General features: G+C 48.3%; 1 protein-coding gene across 2 annotated transcripts; it reads right to left on the bottom strand.

Annotated features, from left to right (window-relative positions):
* Window positions 1-6,407: 6,407 nt before the first annotated feature.
* LOC141417388 (pyrethroid hydrolase Ces2e-like) lies at window positions 6,408-14,910 on the bottom strand. Of its 2 annotated transcripts, XM_074055884.1 has the most exons (12): window positions 14,621-14,910; window positions 12,253-12,457; window positions 11,191-11,332; window positions 10,408-10,541; window positions 10,068-10,326; window positions 9,576-9,674; window positions 9,161-9,301; window positions 8,970-9,050; window positions 8,499-8,643; window positions 7,949-8,083; window positions 7,375-7,447; window positions 6,408-6,960 (listed from the first exon to the last, which is right to left on the bottom strand). In XM_074055884.1, exons 1-12 carry the CDS (start codon window positions 14,694-14,696, stop codon window positions 6,783-6,785), a joined length of 1,668 nt encoding a protein of 555 aa, XP_073911985.1. In that variant the 5' UTR covers window positions 14,697-14,910; the 3' UTR covers window positions 6,408-6,782. The 2 variants fall into 2 exon arrangements, with proteins under 2 accessions (XP_073911985.1, XP_073911984.1); XM_074055883.1 differs by lacking the exon at window positions 14,621-14,910 and having other exon boundaries at window positions 12,253-12,725.
* Window positions 14,911-20,509: the final 5,599 nt, after the last annotated feature.

Below are 20,509 nucleotides of genomic sequence, written 5' to 3' on the forward strand. Positions count from 1 at the left end.
ATGAGCAAGATATCATGAGATATCTGTGTAATGCAAACCAACCCTGGAATCCTCACTCACCAAGTGGCTGTCATATTCTGTATAATAGTCAGTAATGTTTCTCTGTTCATTTCAATATGGTTTGATTTTACCCCATGAACTGGATAATGGAAGGAAGGTTTCAGTTTGGGGTGGCATGGATCTCAAGTCATGAAGTCGCATACCACTAGACCCTCCTCCCACTAACTACTTGAGCTCTCTAGGGATCCAAGAAGGTGGGACTGAGACTTATCATGGGGATGACAAAGCCATACTCATCATTGTGGACATCAATGATGCTGGTTACAGGATGAAAATCAGCACAGGCCAATAGGGATGTCTCTGGGGGTGCCTGAGTAGGAAGACTCAGGTATGTCTTAAAGGGCTGAGGTGGCATTCAAGGTCAGGGATCAAGGCCAGGCACAGGATATTTTCTGATGTCTTTGAGTTACATCCACCCAGTCCAAATCTTGTCAGGATGCTCACTCATCCTAAGAGATCCTACACCTGGTTTAGTGTTTCTAGGTCCCATTTTGCATTGATGTTTCAAGGACACGTAGTCATGGAGAAGAAGTAATTGCTTGAGAGTTGTAGGGACGGGTTCTCCATACCCTATTTATATCCCTCTTCTTCCACATCCACTTCATTGAACCTTACCTTGTTAATAGCCAAAATCTTGCCTCTCAGGCAGTCCACCAGGGCCTCTGAATCCACCTGGTGACAGGCAGAAAGGTTGGCCACCATCTGTAAAGAAAATAATCAGGGTCTGCCTCATCCGTTCAGAGAGAATAGTCTTTTCCCAGGCCCTAACTCAGTGCATGTGTCAGCACATCTCATATGGGACAGTGTGTGGGTTGCTGCAGGTGTGATATTGTTCCAACTTCCCTGACATTCAGAAACTCCAGTAGGAGGGACCATTCCAAGTTTTACAAGGTTCTGCCAATAATGGGTTGTCCAGGGTGGCAGCTTTCTTGGCCATGGAACACACTCAGTCTTTGTGAGGCAGAAGGGTATATATGGTGACCCTTGAGACATTTAGCAATTCCCAGGCTGAAGATATTTTCCAAGGCAACTCGATGGAGCCAGAGGCTCTGAGGGTAAGGGTGAGGCAGAGGGTCTTGGTTGGGCTGATGAGGGCACTGACTGAGTAGACCACCTCAAAGGTGTCAGAGATGAGGATTGGTGGCAGAGCTACCCCACTTTCCATGATGGCACCATGGAAGATTCCTTGGGACCTGGGGGACACTACTTGTGAGGACACATTATTGCCACCTTCAGACTTGCCAAAAATGGTAATGCAGTTAGGGTTGCCTCTGAAGCAGTGAAGTTTCTCCTTGAACAGCACAGATTGGCCACTTACTCAAGGTAGTCCTCGTTGCCAGTGACATGCTGGTCTCCAGATCTGAGAAGTGGTGAGACCAGGGTCAATGGACTGTCTAGTCCTACTCAGTTCTATTGTCCAGTTCAGTCCCATGCTCACCTGAAGAAGCCCAGGACACCCAGGCCACACTGGATAGTGATCACCACTGCATTCTCAGTGGCTGCGAATATGGAACCATCATGTATGGAACCCGTGCTTGCAACCAGTGTACCTGCATGGATCCACACAACCACTTGGGGATATCAAGATAGCTATCAGTGGCTCTGTCCCACCCAAAACCCATTTGAGCTGCTCCTAAACATATTCTCTCAGGCTCTGTGCACCTGTCCACATGAAAAGAAACTCTCTGTCTCCCCTGTACTGGTCCATGAGTGAGGAACTCAAGATCAATCGTGTAACTTTTGGGTACCCCATGAGCTTTTATCTGGATTAGTGACTCCATGGCTGTTATAATGGTTCCATTTTTCTCACAACATATGAAGAGAAAGAAACATGGTGTTATCCGAGTGTCTAAACAACATTATCTATAAAGGTCATTTCCCTTTGAAGCAGGCTCAGGACCCTACAGATGGACAATGGGATTCACTTTCTAAGGGCCTTGGGTAGCCTCTTGAGCGATCTCAGGGAGCTGTAACCTGTACCTTCCATCCTGAAAATCCTCCTTGCCCTCAAGGATTCATAGTCTGCTTGGTCCCCTTTAAAGCTCCTTGTCCCCAAGCAGCTTCCTTGGGGAATTTACTGAATGTTCACACCAAGAGAGAGCCGAGCAGGGTTGGCAATGGACTTCATACAGGGATTTTTATGAGTTTGGCTGAGTGCATGGATGAGAGGGGATGAATGGCTACGTGAAAGTAGGTGTCAAAACCCACGCCTTATTGGACTTCTGTGTACCACAGGCTGACCCTACCTGCACTCAAGTCACCCCCACTCATCAACACAGTCTGCTACAGCTCTGCTAGATTCTTCTCAGCCCCCATGACCTTCTGGATACTACAGGACAAGATCTTGGTCCAGAGCTCTTGCCTGGAGGCCTTCAGGCCCCGGTGCATGGGAGCTGGATGATCAGCTGCAGGCATGCTCATCCTGGTCAGTGGGGAAGGTTCTCGCTTTTGGAGTTTTTGTGGACATGCCATCCCAGTTTGGCATGTGGGATCACTCTGAGCCCCAAATTCATTCCCTGATCTAGATCAGATCATGAAATAAGTAGACCAGAGCCTCTTTCTCCATAGACAGAGGAAGACAAGGTCAAGATCCTAGCCAACCCATCTGTCTTACTTATCCCTTTCCACCCTCACCATCTACCTGTAGCTTGACCTCCCATCCCAACTTGGTCCCTTGTCCACCCACACCACTCAGCCCAAGCCCTCCCATTACCCAACTTGCCCTTACTCATGGTTGGTCTTATAAGACACTGAGTTGCCATTAATCAGTTTCCTCTTTTGTTAAATGGGTGCTGTCTGTCCCTTGGACTAGTCATAAGGATTTATTGACATGATTACTGTCAAGTGCCTGGCACTCAGGCCCTGAGAAGGGCAGGTATTGGTCTGGACAGCACAGAGCTCATCTGGGAGCACTGCTCTGAGCAGCTCCCAGGGCAGGCGTGCCTCGTTACAGATGTACTCATAGGAAAGTGTGCTGCTTGCTATGCAGGAGTCACGATGATATTGTCCTGATCATCACTCAGAACTGGGCTCGTTTGTCTGGGGATCCTCAGTGTCCCCCATGTATTCTTCCATCAGCAGGTCACCATACTCAGGAGACAGCATGTAGCCCATGGAGGGGTCAGGATAGGCGGGTTCCTGGCAGCAGCCTCAGGGCGGGGACATGGGGCCTGGGATGAGACAAGGAAAGGGGGAAAAGGCCAAGCTCTGGAACTCCCCCAGTAACCCAAGCTTAGTTCAACCTCTGTTCCTGGGGGTCCCTGTATGGGCAGGATATCTGGCATGTCCTTTCCATTGTTGCTGTCTCTGACGGTCTCACCATCTGTGCAGACCTTCGCTGCAGGACACCCTGGATCATCTCTCTCTCCATTTTCTTCTGAGAGTCACAGGTGCCTGTACTCTGAGTTGTAAGGGAGAGTTTGTATTGTATTTCAGATTGGCCAAGACCTACAGGAGAGGCATCTCAGACACCTGGTGTGATGTGCTGGCAGAGTGGCTCAAGCGGTAAGAGCACCTGACTTGTAACTGTGAGATCCTGAGTTCCAACCCCAGAGCCACCAATAACAAATTTAAACAAAGCAAAACAAAATCTTTTATGAATCCATTCTACCATGAAGTAGTGTGAGGAAGTAGAAAAGCATTGTACAAGAAAGGGGGTGAAACTGTGATCCTTTAGGTGGAAATCAAGGATAAGAACATGCATTTATTCTTAGGCAATGTCCTAGGCTCTGTGTGTAAGACCTGTGCCCTGATGGTATCTGTCATAGAGTCAGGTGTGAGTGGGATAGAAATATGTTGTTCTCTCTCTCTCTGTCTCTGTCTCTCGGTCTCTCTCTCTCTCTCTCTCCTCTCTCTTTTTCTTTTTGGTGGTGATAGTTCTGGGGTTTGAACTCAGCACTTCACACTTGCTAAGCAGGTGTTCGACCATTTGAGCTCTGTCCCCAACCCAAGGCAAACCCCTATTTAAAATGGGAGCCAAACTTAAAAAGCTAAACTTTGATCTACCATTTGATCCAGCAATACCTCTCTTGGGGATATACCAAAAAGACTGTGAGAGGCACCTGCACACCCATGTTAATTGCAGCACTCCAGAGGCACCTGCACACCCATGTTTATTGCAGCACTATTCACAATAGCCAAATTATGGAAACAGCCAAGATGCCCCACCACTGACGAATGGATCAATAAACTGTGGTATCTATACACAATGAAATTTTATGCAGCCATGAAGAAGAATGAAATGTTATCATTCACTGATAAATGGATGGAATTGGAGGACATCATTCTGAGTGAGGTTAGCCTGGCCCAAAAGACCAAAAATCATATGTTCTCCCTCATATGTGGACGTTAGATCAAGGGCAAACACAACAATGGGATTGGACTTTGAGCACATGATAAAAGCGAAAGCAAACAGGGGAGATATGAGGATAGGTAAGACACCTCAAAAATTAGCTAGCATTTGTTGCTCTCAATGCAGAGAAACTAAAGCAGATACCTTAAAAGCAACTGAGGCCAATAGGAGAAGGGGACCACGAACTAGAGAAAAGATTAGATCAAAAAGAATTAATTTAGTAACACACTTGCACAGGAAATTAATGTGCATCAACTCCCTGTATAGCTATCCTTATATCAACTACCAAAAACCCTTGTTCCTTCCTATTATTGCTTATACTCACTCTTCAACAAAATTAGAGATAAGGGCAAAATAGTTTGTGCTGGGTATTGAGGGGTGGGGGGGGAGAGGGAGGTGGTGGTGTAGGTATTAAGGGAGGGGGTGGGGGCATGAGGGAGAATTGGCCCAAGCATTGTATGCACATATGAATAATAAAAAGTAATAAAAAAATAATAAAATGGGAGCCAATTAGTGATGGTAGGCAGAACTTCCTCCTGGAAAGTCCTGGAGACTTCAGAAAGCCTGGTCACAGCAGGCAAAGGAGGAAGGCCCAAGCGGGGACTGGGCAGACAAAGAATGGGGTCAGGAGATGGGCAGATCCCACAGTGGTTCCCACCAGCCTAACGCTAATGAGGGCTGCCAACTCTATCAGCTCCTCTCTTTCCCAAGCACCTTTCTTCCATACTCTGTTTTTGCTTGTGCACAGTTCTGCACAAATCTGACCCTGGGTCCTGTCACCCTCACAGGATCCTCACCCTGGCATCATAGAGGGAGGAGCAGGAGACCACAGGCCACGGTGCTCGGCTGCACTGGGTGTCGGTGTAGGGGATGATCCTCTCTCAGGCCTAGGTCAGCACTGCAGGGCAGGACCAGCCTCAATGACAGGCAGCTGAGACAAGGCTGGAGTTTGCACCCAGCAGGGAGGAGACAGTGCTCAGGTTGGGGCTGGTCAAGGCAATATTGCAGGAGAGTGGTATAGAGCAGACAGAGTCAAGAGGAACAAGTGGATAGCATGTGGGCATGGCTGCCTCCCCTCTTCCCATGCCCCTATAGCCTCTTCTAAAGGTGCTGAGTGGCTTCTGCAGCACTTCCAAAATGCTAGGACCCCTGTTTAAAACTGGCAGTTAATAAGTTCACTCTCCTTGCATTGCAGGACCAATGAAGACATGGAGGACAAGAAGGGATAGCAGTCGGCTGTAATGAGACGTCAGGAAGGCTTCCCTGAGGAGGCACAGCACTCAGGATCCCAGGGATGGACGATGGCATGAATCTTTGAAAACTTTGAAAGGGCAAATGCAACCAGTTGAGCAGAGGCAGGGAGCTGTGACTACCCCTTCATCCTGAAATTGCTCCTTGCTCTCAACGAGTCATACATTATCCCTTCAAATGCTCTCCACTCTTTGATTCATGCTCTGAGGGTCAGCATGGATCCCTCCCTGCATGGACCCCTCACTGTCTGGGAATGGCTGTTCAATGGAAACACAAAAGGACCTATCCCCCTACTAACCCTACACCCACCTTGTGTCTCCCCTGCTTCTAGCTCCTACTGAGAACAAGTTCACTGTCACTTATCCAGCAATTAAGAGAGAACTTGCTGTTGCAGTGCTGTGATGAGCTTGTGAACAAGCTGCTCTTGCTTTTAAATAACCAGTGTATGATTTTTTGTGGCTTTGTTTTTGAAAAACAGGGGGTTATTGCAATGCTTCTCTGAATACCTGGAACTGGTGGGATTGCAACCCTCCTGTGTGTCTCACCAGTATCTTGGATCACAGACCCTCCCCACAGTGCCAGGTACTTCTTGTGATAATCCTGTTGTACCAGCTGAACTCACTAAGACCCCAGGACTTTTAGTAACTCGGGTTTCTGTTGACCCCTTACAGATGACAGAGAACATGGGACTTTTCTAGAGGTGCACATGTGATTTTTGACCCCTGATATGGATAACATTGCCCAAAGCAGCTTCTTCATTTGAATGGAATTGGGGATTGGGAAGATAGAGAGAGGGAAGTCTGGAAGAGGACCAAGGTGAGCCTGAGAGTAAGGGGCCAAGGGCCAGTGTTGTGTGGAATAGTGCATTCATGCATTGGGCCTCATCCATCCACATTTTCATATGGCCATTGATTGAGTATGTCTAACAAGAGAGGGCTCAGGGCAATGTGGCAATGGACATCATGCAATGAGTTATTTATAAGTATAGGCTGAGTGAAGGGATATATGACTACCAGACAGTGGGAGTCAACATAGCGCCTATCTGGGTGTGTGGGCACCTCAGGCTGATGCCATCTGAACTCAAGCCCACTCCCTCCCTGGACACAGTGTGCTACAGCTCTTAATGATTCTTCTTAGGCCCTGTAAGCTCCACGATCTTCCGGGGCAGGGTCTTGGTCCAGAACTGCAGCCTGTCAGCCTTCAGGGCCTGGCCCACTGCAGGCTGGATGTCCAGCTTCAAGTACTGCTCATCGTGATGGAGCCTAGGCCAGTTGGGCAGGTCCTCACTGTTGGGGTTCCTGTGGACACAACATCCCAGTAGGGTTAGTTGGGGACATTCTGATACCAGTCCCAGATCTCGGTCAGGCCAAGCAACCAGCAGGCCAGGGGTGTGTAGAGACTGAAAGCCACATCCTATCCAGACAAAGGAAAGTAAGGACCCACTGTTTGGAAATGTGGGACCCAGCCAATTGGCATATTTGTCCCTTATTCTCTGACGTAGGCTCTGATACTGACATAGTACACTGGACCAACTCTCTTGTCTCTTGGACAAGGGCCAAATGACTGGCACTCACATCGTCACCTCCTCCTAGTGGTTGGGGAGGGAACAACCCTAGGATGAAGGACGCGTGCATGGTAATGAGGCCACCCCAGATGAGGAGGGCCCTGGATGAGCCCAATGCAGGGATTGGGGTGTGTGGGGGTGCTCTCACCCATTCCGAGCAAAGTTGGCCCAGTACTTCATCATCCTTCTGCTTAGCAGCTCCTCCTCCTCAGTGAAGTCAGCTGCATAGAGAAGGACAAGGAAAGATCTGGCCACCATATCAGGTCACCCCGTCAGCCTCCACCCTCAACACACTCCATAACCTGACCCTGGACACCAGGCCAAGTCCCTTTCCCTCTCCTAACACCCAGGGCCAGGACCTCCTTTGCCCAACCTTTGTTTATTCATTCCAAACTTGATCTAATCTGTCCTGAGCTCATTCCTGACCTAGCAGCCCCTTCTTTCCTCTAACTCTGGGATATCCTTTAGGAACAATTATGCTTTTGAAACACCCCCGGTACCCATACCTGACACTATTGTAGATGCAGAAAGTGGCAGGAACACATGCTAGAATCTGTGAGAGCTTGGATTGTAACCCAAGTGGTATTTGGGGCTGTAAGTTGGTGCACACCTGATTCTGTCTGTCTCTGAGCCTCAATTTTCCACTAGTGGACAACTAGGACAATCACCCATCAGGTCCCAAGCAGGGTCCATCCCAATTCCTGGAAATGAAGAAAACTCACCATTGTTGTTCAAGTAGTATCCGAAGACAAAAGAAACCTCATCACCATGGTCAGCCTTTACGTGGGGGGGCCTGATGTCCTTGAAAATGCTGGACTGATGCTGGAACTCATAAAAGTAGACAGGGGCACGGGAACCTAGAGGTGTGGACAGGTTGGAGTGTAGTGATCTGTCACCTTGAACTGTCCTTCCTCACCATTACTGAAGTGTGAGCTAGGACCACAGCTGTCTGGAATCTGGATGATGAGGAGTGGAGCTCCAGGCTGGAGCAGATCCAGTGGGAAGGCCATGGTTCAGTCATGGCCTTGGGCTGCCAAGCTGTGTGGCCTAGGAAAAGTCACCGACTGTTACTGACTCAGTAAGTCTTCTGTAAAATGGGGTGACATCTCTCTCATATTAGCCATGACAATGTGCTGATATGTGGAACATCAAATGCTTGGCACTCAGAGCTGATAAGGACATGGATGGGGACCAGGACACCACAGAGCTCACCTGGGACCACAGGTCTGTGTTCCCCAATGGCAGTCAGGCCTCAGTCACAGAAGTACTCACATTGAAAATGTGCTACTTGGAGCGCAGGTATCACAAACATGAAGTCTGCCATCATCTCATGGAAATTGGCTTGGAGGATCTGTGGGTCCTCAGTATCCCCCATGTATTCTTCCATCAAGAGACCACCACAACCAGCAGGCAACCCCTAGCTCAGGGGAATCAGAGAGAGTCATCATAGGCAGAATCCAGGATATGGAGTAAGGCACCTCAGGTGGGGAGATGGGGCCTGGGACTGGACCAGGTGTACTGGGCAAGGTCCAGCTGTGGAGTGACCCCACCACAAACACTCACATACTTCAAATTTTCTTGCAGTACTAGGGTTCCTCAGGCCCCATGCTCGCTGGTCATGGGGTCTAGGCACTTGAGCCCCAGCATTAGTCCAAGCCCACCCTTTATTCCTTGAGTTTACTGCACCAGCAAGATACCTTCGGATATCTCTCCATTGGCATCCAACCCTGGATCCTCACTCACCATGTTTGCTGTCGTGCTCTCCATAATAGCAGGCAAGGTTCCTCTGTTGATTTCTTTTATGGTTTCAGAGTAGCCCATGTACTGGGTGGTGGAAGGAGACTTTAAGTAATGCCATTAAGCCACATACTGCTAGGGCCTCCTCCCCACTACATGAGATTCCTAGGGTCCCAGGAGTTGCAAGTGAGACTTACATTGGGGAGGCCAAAGCCATACTCATCAGTGTTGACACCTATGATGCTGGGGACAGGATGAAAATCCGCAGAGACCAACAGCTCCTGGGGGTGCCTGGGTAGGAAGGCCCCATCTACCACTCCAGGTATGGTCTTGAAAGGCTGAAGGGGCATTCAAGGTCAGGGATCCAGGTCAGGCACAGGACATTTTCCCAGGCCCTTGAGTTACTTTTACCCATTCTAAATTCACCCCAGGATGCTCACAACCATCCAAAGAGATCTTATATGTTGTTTAGTCTCTCTTGGTCTCCATTTGGCATTCATGGCTTAAAGGAACCATTTCATGGAGAAGAGGTAATTATTTCAGTGTAGTAAGAACTGACTCCTCAAACCCTATGTATTGTCCCTTTCCCCATACCCACACTATCAGCCTCACCTTGTTAATAGCCAGAATCTCCTCTTCACTCTTGCCCCTCAGGCAGTGTACCAGGGCCTCTGAGTTTACCTGCCCACAGGCAGACAGGTTGGCAACCATCTGTAAGGAAACAGGGCAAAGGCTGACTCATCCTTTCAGACTTGAGAACGGCGTTTCCCAGACTAAACCATGCTCCATGTGTCAACATATCACCAGGGTACAGTGCATGGCTTACTGCTGATGTGAAATTGGTTCCACATCCCTGATGTTTAGAAGTCAGGGCTACATAGGACACCCTAACTGTTTACAAGTTTCTGCTCATGAAAGGGGTCCCAGGGTGGCAACTTTCCTGACAACTGAACACACTGAGCCTCTATGAAGCAGGGGGTGTGCATTATAACCTTTGAGCCTTCAATCAATTCACAGGACAGAAACGTTTTCCAAAGGATCTCCATGGAGACAGAGACTCTGAGGGTGAGGCAGGTGTAAGCTGGGGTAGTTGAGGTCACTCACTGTGTAGACCACCTCAGAGGAGCTGGAGATGAGGTCTGGCAGAAGAGCCACCCCACTCTCCATGATGGCACCGTGGAAGAGTCCTTTGGACATTGGGGACACGACATGTGAGGACACACTAGTGCCACCTGCAGACTCGCCAAAAATGGTGACTTGGGCAGGGTTGCCCCCGAAATGGGCGATATTCTTCTGCACCCAACGAAGGGCGGCCACTTGGTCTAGGTAGCCCCAGTTGCCAGATGCATGCTGGTCTCCAGTGCTGAAAAGTGGCAGAGACAAGGGTCACAGGCCTGTCCTGGGCCTACCCTGTTCCCACTGTCCTGTCCAGCCCTAGGCTCACCTGAAGAAGCCAAGGACACCCAGGCGGTACTGGATAGCGACCACCACCACATTCTCTGTGGCTGCCAGTATGGAACCATCATATGAGGAAGCCATGCCTGCAACCAGTGCACCTCCGTGGATCCACACCATCACCTGAGGAAATAAGACAGACATCACACGTTCTGACCCAGCCCATACCCTCTCTGGCCTCTCCCTATACTGCTCACTTCGGCCTGTGCACCTGCCCCTGTAGAAAGAACTATCTCAGTTCTCCTTGACCTGGATCATGCATTAGGGACACAAGGCCACTCGGTAAATATTTTGGGGCCATCTCTTGAACCCAATCTGGAATAATGGCTCCAAGATTGGCAAATGGTACCAGTATCCTATACACATATGAAGAGAAAAGAAAAGGGGTGTTTCTCTGAGTGGCTCACTTAACATTAATGGAAAAGATCACATAAGTTCATTGGCACAGTAGATGGTCCATGGCTGGGAACTTGGGTGATGTCAAAGATGAGCACTTGGGCACCTGCATGGGTCTTCTGGGCCCAACTTTTTAGAGTGAGCCCTCAGTTCATCAAAAGGCTAAGGCCTCTGGCCTCTGACCTCTTGGAGTTGTCAGGCCTCTGTGTTCCCATACTAGGATTGGTTTCCCTTTCTGGGTGAGAAGACTTTGTGGACATGGCAGTGAGAGACTTCTCAGGTTCATATTACATTGGGAGCCAGGTGATCTTGGCTCATTCCATCTCCTTGTAAATAAATGTCCTCTGTCCCTAGGTGACCATGGCATATCACTCACAGGCAGGTTGGAGCCCTCATGGGCATAGGCAGGTGAGTAGATGTTGAGATACAGGCAGTCCTCAGACATGGAAACAGGAGGCAGGGTCTGCTTCAGCTGCTTCAGAGCATCTGTATTCATTATATCAGAAGTTTGCAGACACCTGGTGAAAATGGCAATCACTTTTTCCAGGTACTGTACAGTGGCCAATATTAGACCCAGGTGCTAGATTTGCTCTGCTCCATCCTTAGACTTTGCTTTCTTAATTCGCTGACACACAGGTGAGGAAGTCCCTTCCCAGCAAGGTATAAGCCAAGGCTCTAGAGGAGCTATAATAGAGCCAGACGCAAGGGAGTCCTCAAGGTTTTCAAAGACCTTGGATCTCACATCTATTGAGGATGGGAAATCATGACTATTAGCATTCTCTACAAGATCCAATGGCTGCAAGTGCTGACATTCACTACTTTTACTTGGAACAGGGGAGCAGCCACGTGAAGACCCATCACACCACTCACAAGTACTGCATGAATGATTGGGGACCTCTTTCCCATAGGGAAGTAGGACATCCCTCATCCCAAGTCCAGACTAAAGGGACATCAACCCTCCCACAGAGTCTCCAGCTGGAAGCACATAAACGAGATCCTTTGCTAATGGCTCCTAGCCCTGCAGGTTGGCACAATCCCTGTGGAGAGTGGATCCCCAAGAAAGCATCCCTGCTGCCATGCTTAGGTTCCTGCAGATTCTGCTGCTGGAACCAGGGCTCTCACAGTTCATGGAGCCAACCTAGACCTCTCCCATAGACACCTCCCCTGGTGCAGAGAACAGCGGGAACACCCAAGTGTGTCTCTGCTCCTACCACCGCACCCGGAGGTAACATGTCCAGGTACCAAGCCCTGACTTTGAGCCTGGCAGGGTTGCTCCACTCTCTCAACCTTAGCCCATTCACTGGAAAAATGCATGTGGAATCCTCCCAAGGCAGAGGGAAAACATCTGTGAGTTCTGATGGAAGAACCAGTAGGCCCGGCACAGCTCAGGGGGCCCTACCCAAAGGCCTGAAGTTCCCTGGGCCCTGGGAGAGCTTACATGGCTGGGTGGGAGGTCCCATTCCTCACACCACTCCAAGGTGCAGCAGGCTTAGGGGGCGCAAACCGCAGCGGTCCAAGAGGTGGCTTGGCAAAGGGAATTCCCAGGAAGGTGTGGACCCCCACATCGGTGCCCTTCACGTGGACGAGGCTGCCCCGCACCTGCCCTGTGTGAGTGGTCCTGATGGGTCCGGCTGAGTTCTTGCCTGTGTGTGGAGAGAAGCACATGAGAATTGGGCCTGCCCAGTGAGATGTCATGCACGCTGTGAGTGTTGCCACCTCCTTGCTACTCCAGTTCTGCATTTGTCAAGACACTGGTCCGCAAACATTCGCTCACATGGTTTCTCCTTTTTACACTGACCCTCCCACACCACTGGCTACTTAATTCTATTTTCATGAAAAGTTCAAAATTTTCTATCACCAACAGGATCAGCAGATTGGTGTCTAGGGCTGAGGTTAGGGGTTGTGTTTGGGGCAAGGGAAATGGAGGTGCATACTTTGTGAATGTTTTAAACAGCATTAAATTCACAATGTGTTTAAATCCCAAGGGAATTTGATTGTTCTTCTGCAGAAGCCAGGAGTGTGGTATAGACAAGAGTGTGGTGTAGACAAGTGCCAGTTAGTATACCTCCATCTCAGTGAGTTCATATCCCTTTATTCATTCAATCTTGCAGATTGAAAATATTAAAAACAAGCAAGCAAAGACCTCTGTGTATTTGTTGACCACACACAGAATTTTTGTTCTTGTTCCCTAAACAACATAGTATAACAATATGTATTTAGCATTCACGTTGTAGTAGTCACTATATGCAACCTGGAGGCTTTTCAAAAGCTACAAGCTCAGGTTACATGCAAATACTAGGCCGTTTGTAATTTTTTGTGCCATTATGGTTTAAACTCAGTGCCTCAAGCTTACTAGACAGGCACTCTATCACTTGAGCCACTCTACCAGATGTCTTCTTTTGAGTTTTATTGAGATAGAGTCTTATGAACTATTTGCCTGGGGCTGGTTTTGAACCATGATCCTCCAGTTCTCTGTTCCATATCCCATTTTAAAGTGGAGTCATCAGTGAGGTCTTGCTTAGAAGGCCCTGGGGACTTCCCAGATCCTGACCTGGACGAGATAAGATAAGGAGTCCAGCAGTGGTGGCCATGGGTGGGGAATTCTTAGGGCAGATTAGATTGGGGAAATGGGGGAAGATATCTTCAGGTCCCACACCAGGGGACTTAGAGGTGAGTGAGGTCAAGGGTTGCACAAACATTCTCTCCATCGAGCTCTGAGAACATGAACTTCTGAGAAGATCCTGGAGAGTACGTGGCATGCAAAGGGCACATTCCCATTGCTCTGGAAACAAAGTCATAACTTTGTCCAGTCAGGTTCATAGTATGAAGTGAACCCAAGTGGTCTCTCCTTTCAGCATTGAGATGTGGTACCGGGGGTTTGTGAATCCCTTCAGGGCCAGTAACCTTGCCTGGGGCCCATTTGGAGGGTGTCAGGGGACTCTTCTGCCCAGGAGATGTCACAATCAGAGACAAATAGCACTATGAATGTATTATCACCATTGTGTGCTGACCACAAATGCAGGAGGAAAAGGTTCTAAATCCCACCCCAGGTTTCTGACCTGCCCTTCTGGCTCTTCACAACCCTCCTTAATCGCCTGCCTATTCAGTGATGTGTCCTCAGACAGCCCTGACCCTCTCAGCTTCGGGAACCACCCTGGGGTTTTAGACATGTTATGTGGATGCAAGTTTCCCACACCTGAATTTTTAACACAGGTGTAACTGGGACCAGAAAAGGAAAAACCTTTCTGGATAGCTAGCTTGTCTTCTGGCCAGGATACTCTGCTTGTTGATTAAACTGACTCTCTTTCCCTCTTTGTCTAATTGCTGGAGAATCTGGTAACAAAGGTTAACTCCCTTTGTTCTTCAGTTAATCCGGGGGTCTTCTACCCTTTATCTCTTCCCGACCCCCAGAGCAGTAAACCCTCCAGCCAAGATACAGCTTCAGAGAAGTGGTGACAGACACCTGGAGAATCAAGGCCAGTATCCAAGGTGGACACACAGGAAGTCACCCATTCAAGCTCACCCCCTGAACTCTCCTTGGAAAGGTGGATATTTTCTCTCAGACATGGGACGACAGAGGTTTAAGGCCTTCACTTGCCCAATCCTCATCTTTGTCCCACAAATAATAAAGTTTGTTTCCTTTTCCTCAAATACAGCTCCCGTGATTTGTAAATTGTGAATTCCCATTGAAACAATGGTACCAGTCCCTTCCGTCTTGAAGCCCTCGGCTCCCAATCTCGGGCTGTGTCTCTGCACAGTGTGGCAGATCTGACCCTGGACCCTGTCATCCCCTGCAGAAGTCTCACCTTGGACATGGAGGAGGAAAAGCAGAAGCCCACAGGCCACAGTTCTCAGCCACATAGGAAGTTGTTCCAGCCGCATGGTTGACTCGCCGCACTGTGTCTGCAGTGTTTCACTGACAGGCAACTGATGATCAGAGCCTCACCCTGACTGGAGTTTGGACAGGGAATTGGTAGGAACAGTGCCAGGTGGGTGCTGCATGATAGTGGCACTAAACAGTCATTGGTCACAGGAAACAAGTGGCCAGCAGGTAGTGTATGGCTGCCACCCCTCTTCCCATGCCCCCTTCAGCTCCTCCAAAGTTACTATGAGTCTTCTGCTCTCCTCAGAGATACCTCAAAGCTCCTCCACAGAGCGAGTCACTGCATGACCATTGTCTCTTCAGACTGCATCCTAGTGACTAGACCATAAGGGGTGAAAAGAGGGAGCAGAAGGCTGTAATTTGAAACGCCAGGAGGGCATCTCTGAGGAGGTGCTTGCTTGGGTTCTCAAAGATGGACACTTGTCAAATTTTTGAGGAGGTGAAGGGAACTGCTTGAGCAAGTGCCTTTTGTCTAAGTAACTGCGTCCTTCATCTGCAGAACTCCTCCAGGCCATCAGCATGCATTGTACTCATCCCCTTCAACAGTTCCTTATCTCTTAGAGTCCACGATCTGAGGGCCCTTCCCAACTCAGCCTTGGCCCTTCTTTTGTAATATACTTGAGACTGTGGTTCCCATCACCCCTGACCCAACCCAGTGCACAGTTACTTATCCACAGGAACATCAAGAAATGGGAGCCTGTTGGTCCTGCACTAGGAACTAAGTAGAGCTTTGGTGAGCCAGGGGTGTCAGGGCCTCTCCTGGAGATTCTGAGCATCCTGAGGGCTGTGCTCATGTACGGCTGCCATCCTGGGTCTGTGATCATCCACCCAGCCTGACTTCCAAGAGGAAATATCGTTAAAGTCAATCTCAGACAGCCAATAACCAACAACTGCCTGCTCCATGGAAACCAACAACTACCTCGGCGTTCCTGCCCCCATAGGCACTCAGAGCCCACCCGGCACAGTTTTTGTCCTTCTCAGAGCCATGGTGGCAGCAACAGCATTTCCCCGGGACTGAGGGGCCAGGAGCCTGGATCACTGCTTCTCCTTGACCTGCCCATTCGTCAAGGCCTTCTGTCCATTCAAGGTCTCCCATCCAATATTGCAGTCCCTGTGTGGGCAGAGCTCTCCCTGCCCTTAATATTCCTCACCTAATTACAGCTGGGCTGTGGGGGCTGAAAGATGCCAACTCCTCCCGTTCTAGGTCATCTTATAGCTCCTTCATGTTGACTGGACAGCAACAGGGTTTCTCCCTCATTCCTAATTCTGTGACTGCTGTCCATCTCATGGGCCAGGTGCTCTCGTGCTCTGCCACTTTCTCTCCACCAACTCATTGACCATGACCATGGCCAAGATCATGATAAAATCATGCAGTGAATAAGTCTCAGAGTATATCAGCATAGAGGGAGAGAGAGTAAGTGACAGAGCGAGAGAGCCTGAGAGAGAGCGCACTATGGGGAAGAGGGTTGGAGCCGAGGCTCAAAGTCTAGATTTCTATTACAGTGACACACCCATTCGATCAAATCAGTTGTAAGACCCATAAGAACAAATGGTCAGGAGCACATTGAACAATTGGCATCGACTTGGCATCTGCACAGTTTAGGCAGATCTGACCCTGGTTGCCATCTCCTCCATATGAGCCTCACCCAGGCCCAGCAGAAGGAGCAGGAGTCCAGGGGACACAGTCCCCTCCTGCACTGGGTGTTGGTTGAGGGGCATGGTCCTCTCAGGCCTAGGTCAGTTCTGCAGAGCAGGCCCAGCCTCAATGACAGCAACTGAGATCTGGCTGGACTTTGCACCGAGCAGCAGGAGTGGGGCTCTGGCTTGGCCTGGCAAAGCAGGGCTACAAGAGAGTGGCACTGAGTAAGCAGATTACAAGGGGGGCCAGGGCTACATTTAGGGCATGGCTGTCTCCCCTTCTCCTGTGTCCCTTTTAGCCTCTTCTAAAGGTGCTGAGTGGCTTCAGCAGCACCTCCAAAATACCAGGAAGCCCTGCCTGAATCCTGCAGTACCAAGTTCACTGTCGTTGCAGTCACAGCCCCAATGAGGACATTGAGGGCAGAAAGGAAAGAGCAGGGAATGTTTGAGTTCTTTCACAGGTAAAACAACCAGTTGAGCAGAGGCAGGGAGTTGTGACTGTCCCCTTCACCCTGCAATTCTTCCTTGCTCTCAAGGAAGGACTCATGCTTTACTGGGATGCTTCAAGGTTCTGGATCACTAGCGTCATGGTCTCTGGGTCTGCACGACCCATCCCTATTTGGAAAGGGCTGTTCTGTGGACACACACTGTGAGCAGCACTATTTAAGGCTTATCCAACTACTCTCCCCATCCCACCCTGTGGCTGCCCTAGAGGCTAGCTCCCACCAAGAACAAATTCACAGTCACTTACCCATTTGACAAGATTTAAGAGGAACTTTCTGATCACAGAGCTGTGATGAGACTGGAGTCTATGGACCTGTGCTGTGTCTGGGGAGACAGGAGTGTCTAAAACACCTAGAATCCTGCCTGGACACAGCAAAAAGAGCTGGGACCAGGAGCTCCCACCTGGCCTTACTTCCCAGAGGAAGTGGTATGGGATTTGACCTCAGACAGCCTTTAGTGCCTCCTGAGAACAGCCCTTTGCTTTTCATTCTAATACACGAAGTGCTGGGAACACAGAGACTGCTGCCACAAGAATTCCTTCTTGATACCTTTCTGTGAGAGATTATTTCCCCTGACACAGCATGACCATGGCTTCCCTTGACCTCTACCCAATCAGCAAGGCCTGCTACATTACATTGTCTCCCATTGGAAGCACTCTGGTCTGTCTGAACACCTGCTGTGCAGATTCTCCCTGTCCTTAATTCTCCTGACTTAATTAACAGTGGGACATGGGGTCTGAGACATCCCAAATCATCCCATCAGGATCACGAGCACATCCTTCTGGACAACACTGGGCTTCTTCCTAATCCTGGGGCTGCTGTCTACCACTGCCAGGGAGAAGAGCCCCTGTGCTCCACCACTTCTTGCACCATCTTAAGGAGGTCCTGGCATCCATGATGGCTAAGGTCATAGTAAAAGTATGCAATGAGGATGTCTCAGGAACATTTCTGTATGCATGGGAAAGTGAGGAGAATTCACTGTGGTCCAGTAAGAGAGAGACAGACAGAAAGAGAGAGAGAGACAGATAGAAAAAGATTGAGAGAGACAAATTGAGAGAGAGAGTGAAAAATTGAACAGATGAAAGAAGCAGAAGCTAAAAGTCAGGGAGATTCAGGCATGGTGACATATAAGCATAAGCCCAGTAATTAGGAAGCTGGGGCAGAAGGAACCTGACTTTCAGTTCATTTGTCTCAAGAAAAGTAAATAAATTAATTAATTTAAAAGTAAAATGGGTAGAGTAGCTACAGTGGTAAGAGTGCCTCCCTAGCAAACATGAGGCCCTAAGTTCAAAAACCACCGCCAAATAAATAAATAAATAAATTTAATTTAATCAAATTTAATTAAGGGTCAGGGACACAGGGACACATCTACTACAGAGACACCATAACTTAACACCATTCAATACAATGAGATTGAAGCACAATACAGTCAAGTGTTGGGAACATGGAGACTGGCACCATCATTCATGGCTGGTGGAATGCAAAATGACCTAGTCATTTTGGAAGCCAGTGTGGCCTTTTCTTTAAGTAAAATACATATGTGTCATATGATTCAGCAATTTCATTCTCAGGTCTTTACGGAAAACAAATGAAAGTCATGTCTGAAAATGTGTATAACAGCTTTATTAAAAAGAGCCCAGACTGGTGCTTGGTGGCTTGTGCCTGTAATCCCAGCAAACTGGAGGCTAATACAGGGGGATTGGATTTTTGAGGCCAGTCTTCACTACATAGCAGGAGACTTTAAAAAAAAAAAGACCCACAAAAAACAGCTGAAAATGGATGTTACTCAAATGTACATCAATCCATGTATTGTGTGCACACAAGGGACGGCTTGCCTCAGTAAAAGGAAGGAAGTGTTCCTTGAAACTCAAAGACATTATGCTTGATGGCACAGCAAGTCACCAATGATTCCTTTAATACAAAGTGACAGAAAAGTTTAACGTTTCAAAACTGTGTATAGTTTCCATACTACAGTTCATAGAAAGCTATTAGATGTTTGCTAGGAAGCAGGGTTACAGAAGCAAAAAGCAAGGTCTAGTCCGTATAGGATTATGTTTAATTTTATTAACTACTTTACCCTAGTGCTATGCGACTTTCCCCTCCCTGGTGCTATGTCACCTTCCTCATTTTCAGATTTCTCAGGTTTTATCTCTCTGCTATGCCATTCCTACCTCCCTGCTACTGAGTCAGGACTCAGGCATAGACTGTTATTTCTGATCCTCCTCCCTGATAAATTATTCCCCCCATTGATATTCAGACCCACTTAGGGTTAAAGAGCATATCTTAATGTAGGGGTTTGTATTTTTATAACAGCATTACATGTAAGGCAATTTGTCATCTTTTTCTCAAGCTCTGTGGTCTCCCATGTTGGGCCCCCCTACACACAAACTAGCATGAAGTTACATTTAATGTCTGGGCTATAGACTCAGCCACTGAGAGGAACTAGCTTTAGCAGAGATGGAAAGTTCATTTTTCATTTCCTTATTGAAGGAGTGAAAAACTTGGTATGAGGAACTCTCATGGGTAACAGTTACTGATTTGAGGTATATCAGACTCTCAGGGTCAAGACCCTTTTTATCTATTTTTGTATCAATTACTTTTCCCCATGTTTAGTCAGATGGCTTAAGAACAGCGAAATTTACAGGGTTACAGGTGCCACAGGTGTTGTTAGGGAAAGCTTTCCCCTTGTGGAGGAGGGCTGCATATTTTGTCCTTTTTTAAAACCAGATCAGTAACAATAAATAGTAATTATGCATCCTGCTCAAAAGAGATTGAAGAGAGCAAATGAAAACCTTCCACCGTGAGACCAGTGAGCGGGGCGGTTTCTGCCAAGCCTATGGCGAAGACTAGGGTGAGAACTACAGCAGCAGATACAGACAAGGGGTGACAATGCATTACAGTGAGATAACTGGGGTGAAAAACACCCGTATGTCCTGTTGGAGAGTTGACTCCTCAAGCTTCTGCTGTGCGTAGTCTAGACAGCTTCCAGTGGTGACTAGCACAGGGCTGTCATTCCATTGTTCTTGGTCCCCTGTTGTTTCCTGGGAAGCAGAGTTCTGTCAGGGGAGGGTACTCAGGTTCCCGAGGGTGAACCTGCATAGTGAAGCTGGATCAGGGATGCACTCCCATTCGAGAAAAGCTGCCTTGACTTGACTGTGGTGGATCCAAGGAGCAATCACTGCTACTTTAACTATGGTAGGAGTAGACAAGGTAACAACAAAAGGGCCCCTCCAATGGGGTTTTAATGGTAGGCTATTTTTTTTTACCCGATGTCTTTTCTTTTTTTAACTGAGTAGAATTTCTATGGCAACAATATACTGTCAGTGTACATGTCCAAGAAAACTCGTTGTTTAAAAAAAGTTAAAATCACCATCTTTAAGTATCAAAGGACATGTTTAGAGCCAGTAAGAACAGTTATTTTGTCTCTATTTAAGTAGAAGACCCTGTCTAAAAATAGGAGTTTGTGTCTGGAAGGGCTTTAATGCCAGATAGCCACACATGCATAAGAACCATTTCTTTAACCCTCTCGGCCTTGGTTATTTTTGAGAGGTGGCACCAGTGACTCCATTGGAACTTTGATGGCATTTCCCCCTTTGTGTCCAAACTGCTTGGCTCTGAGCACTCTCTTCTGAAGACCTGTCTTCCATCCAAGTGCTAACCAGGCCTGCCTC

Source organism: Castor canadensis, chromosome 15, assembly GCF_047511655.1.
Source record: "Castor canadensis chromosome 15, mCasCan1.hap1v2, whole genome shotgun sequence".
Taxonomy (NCBI): Eukaryota; Metazoa; Chordata; class Mammalia; order Rodentia; family Castoridae; genus Castor; species Castor canadensis.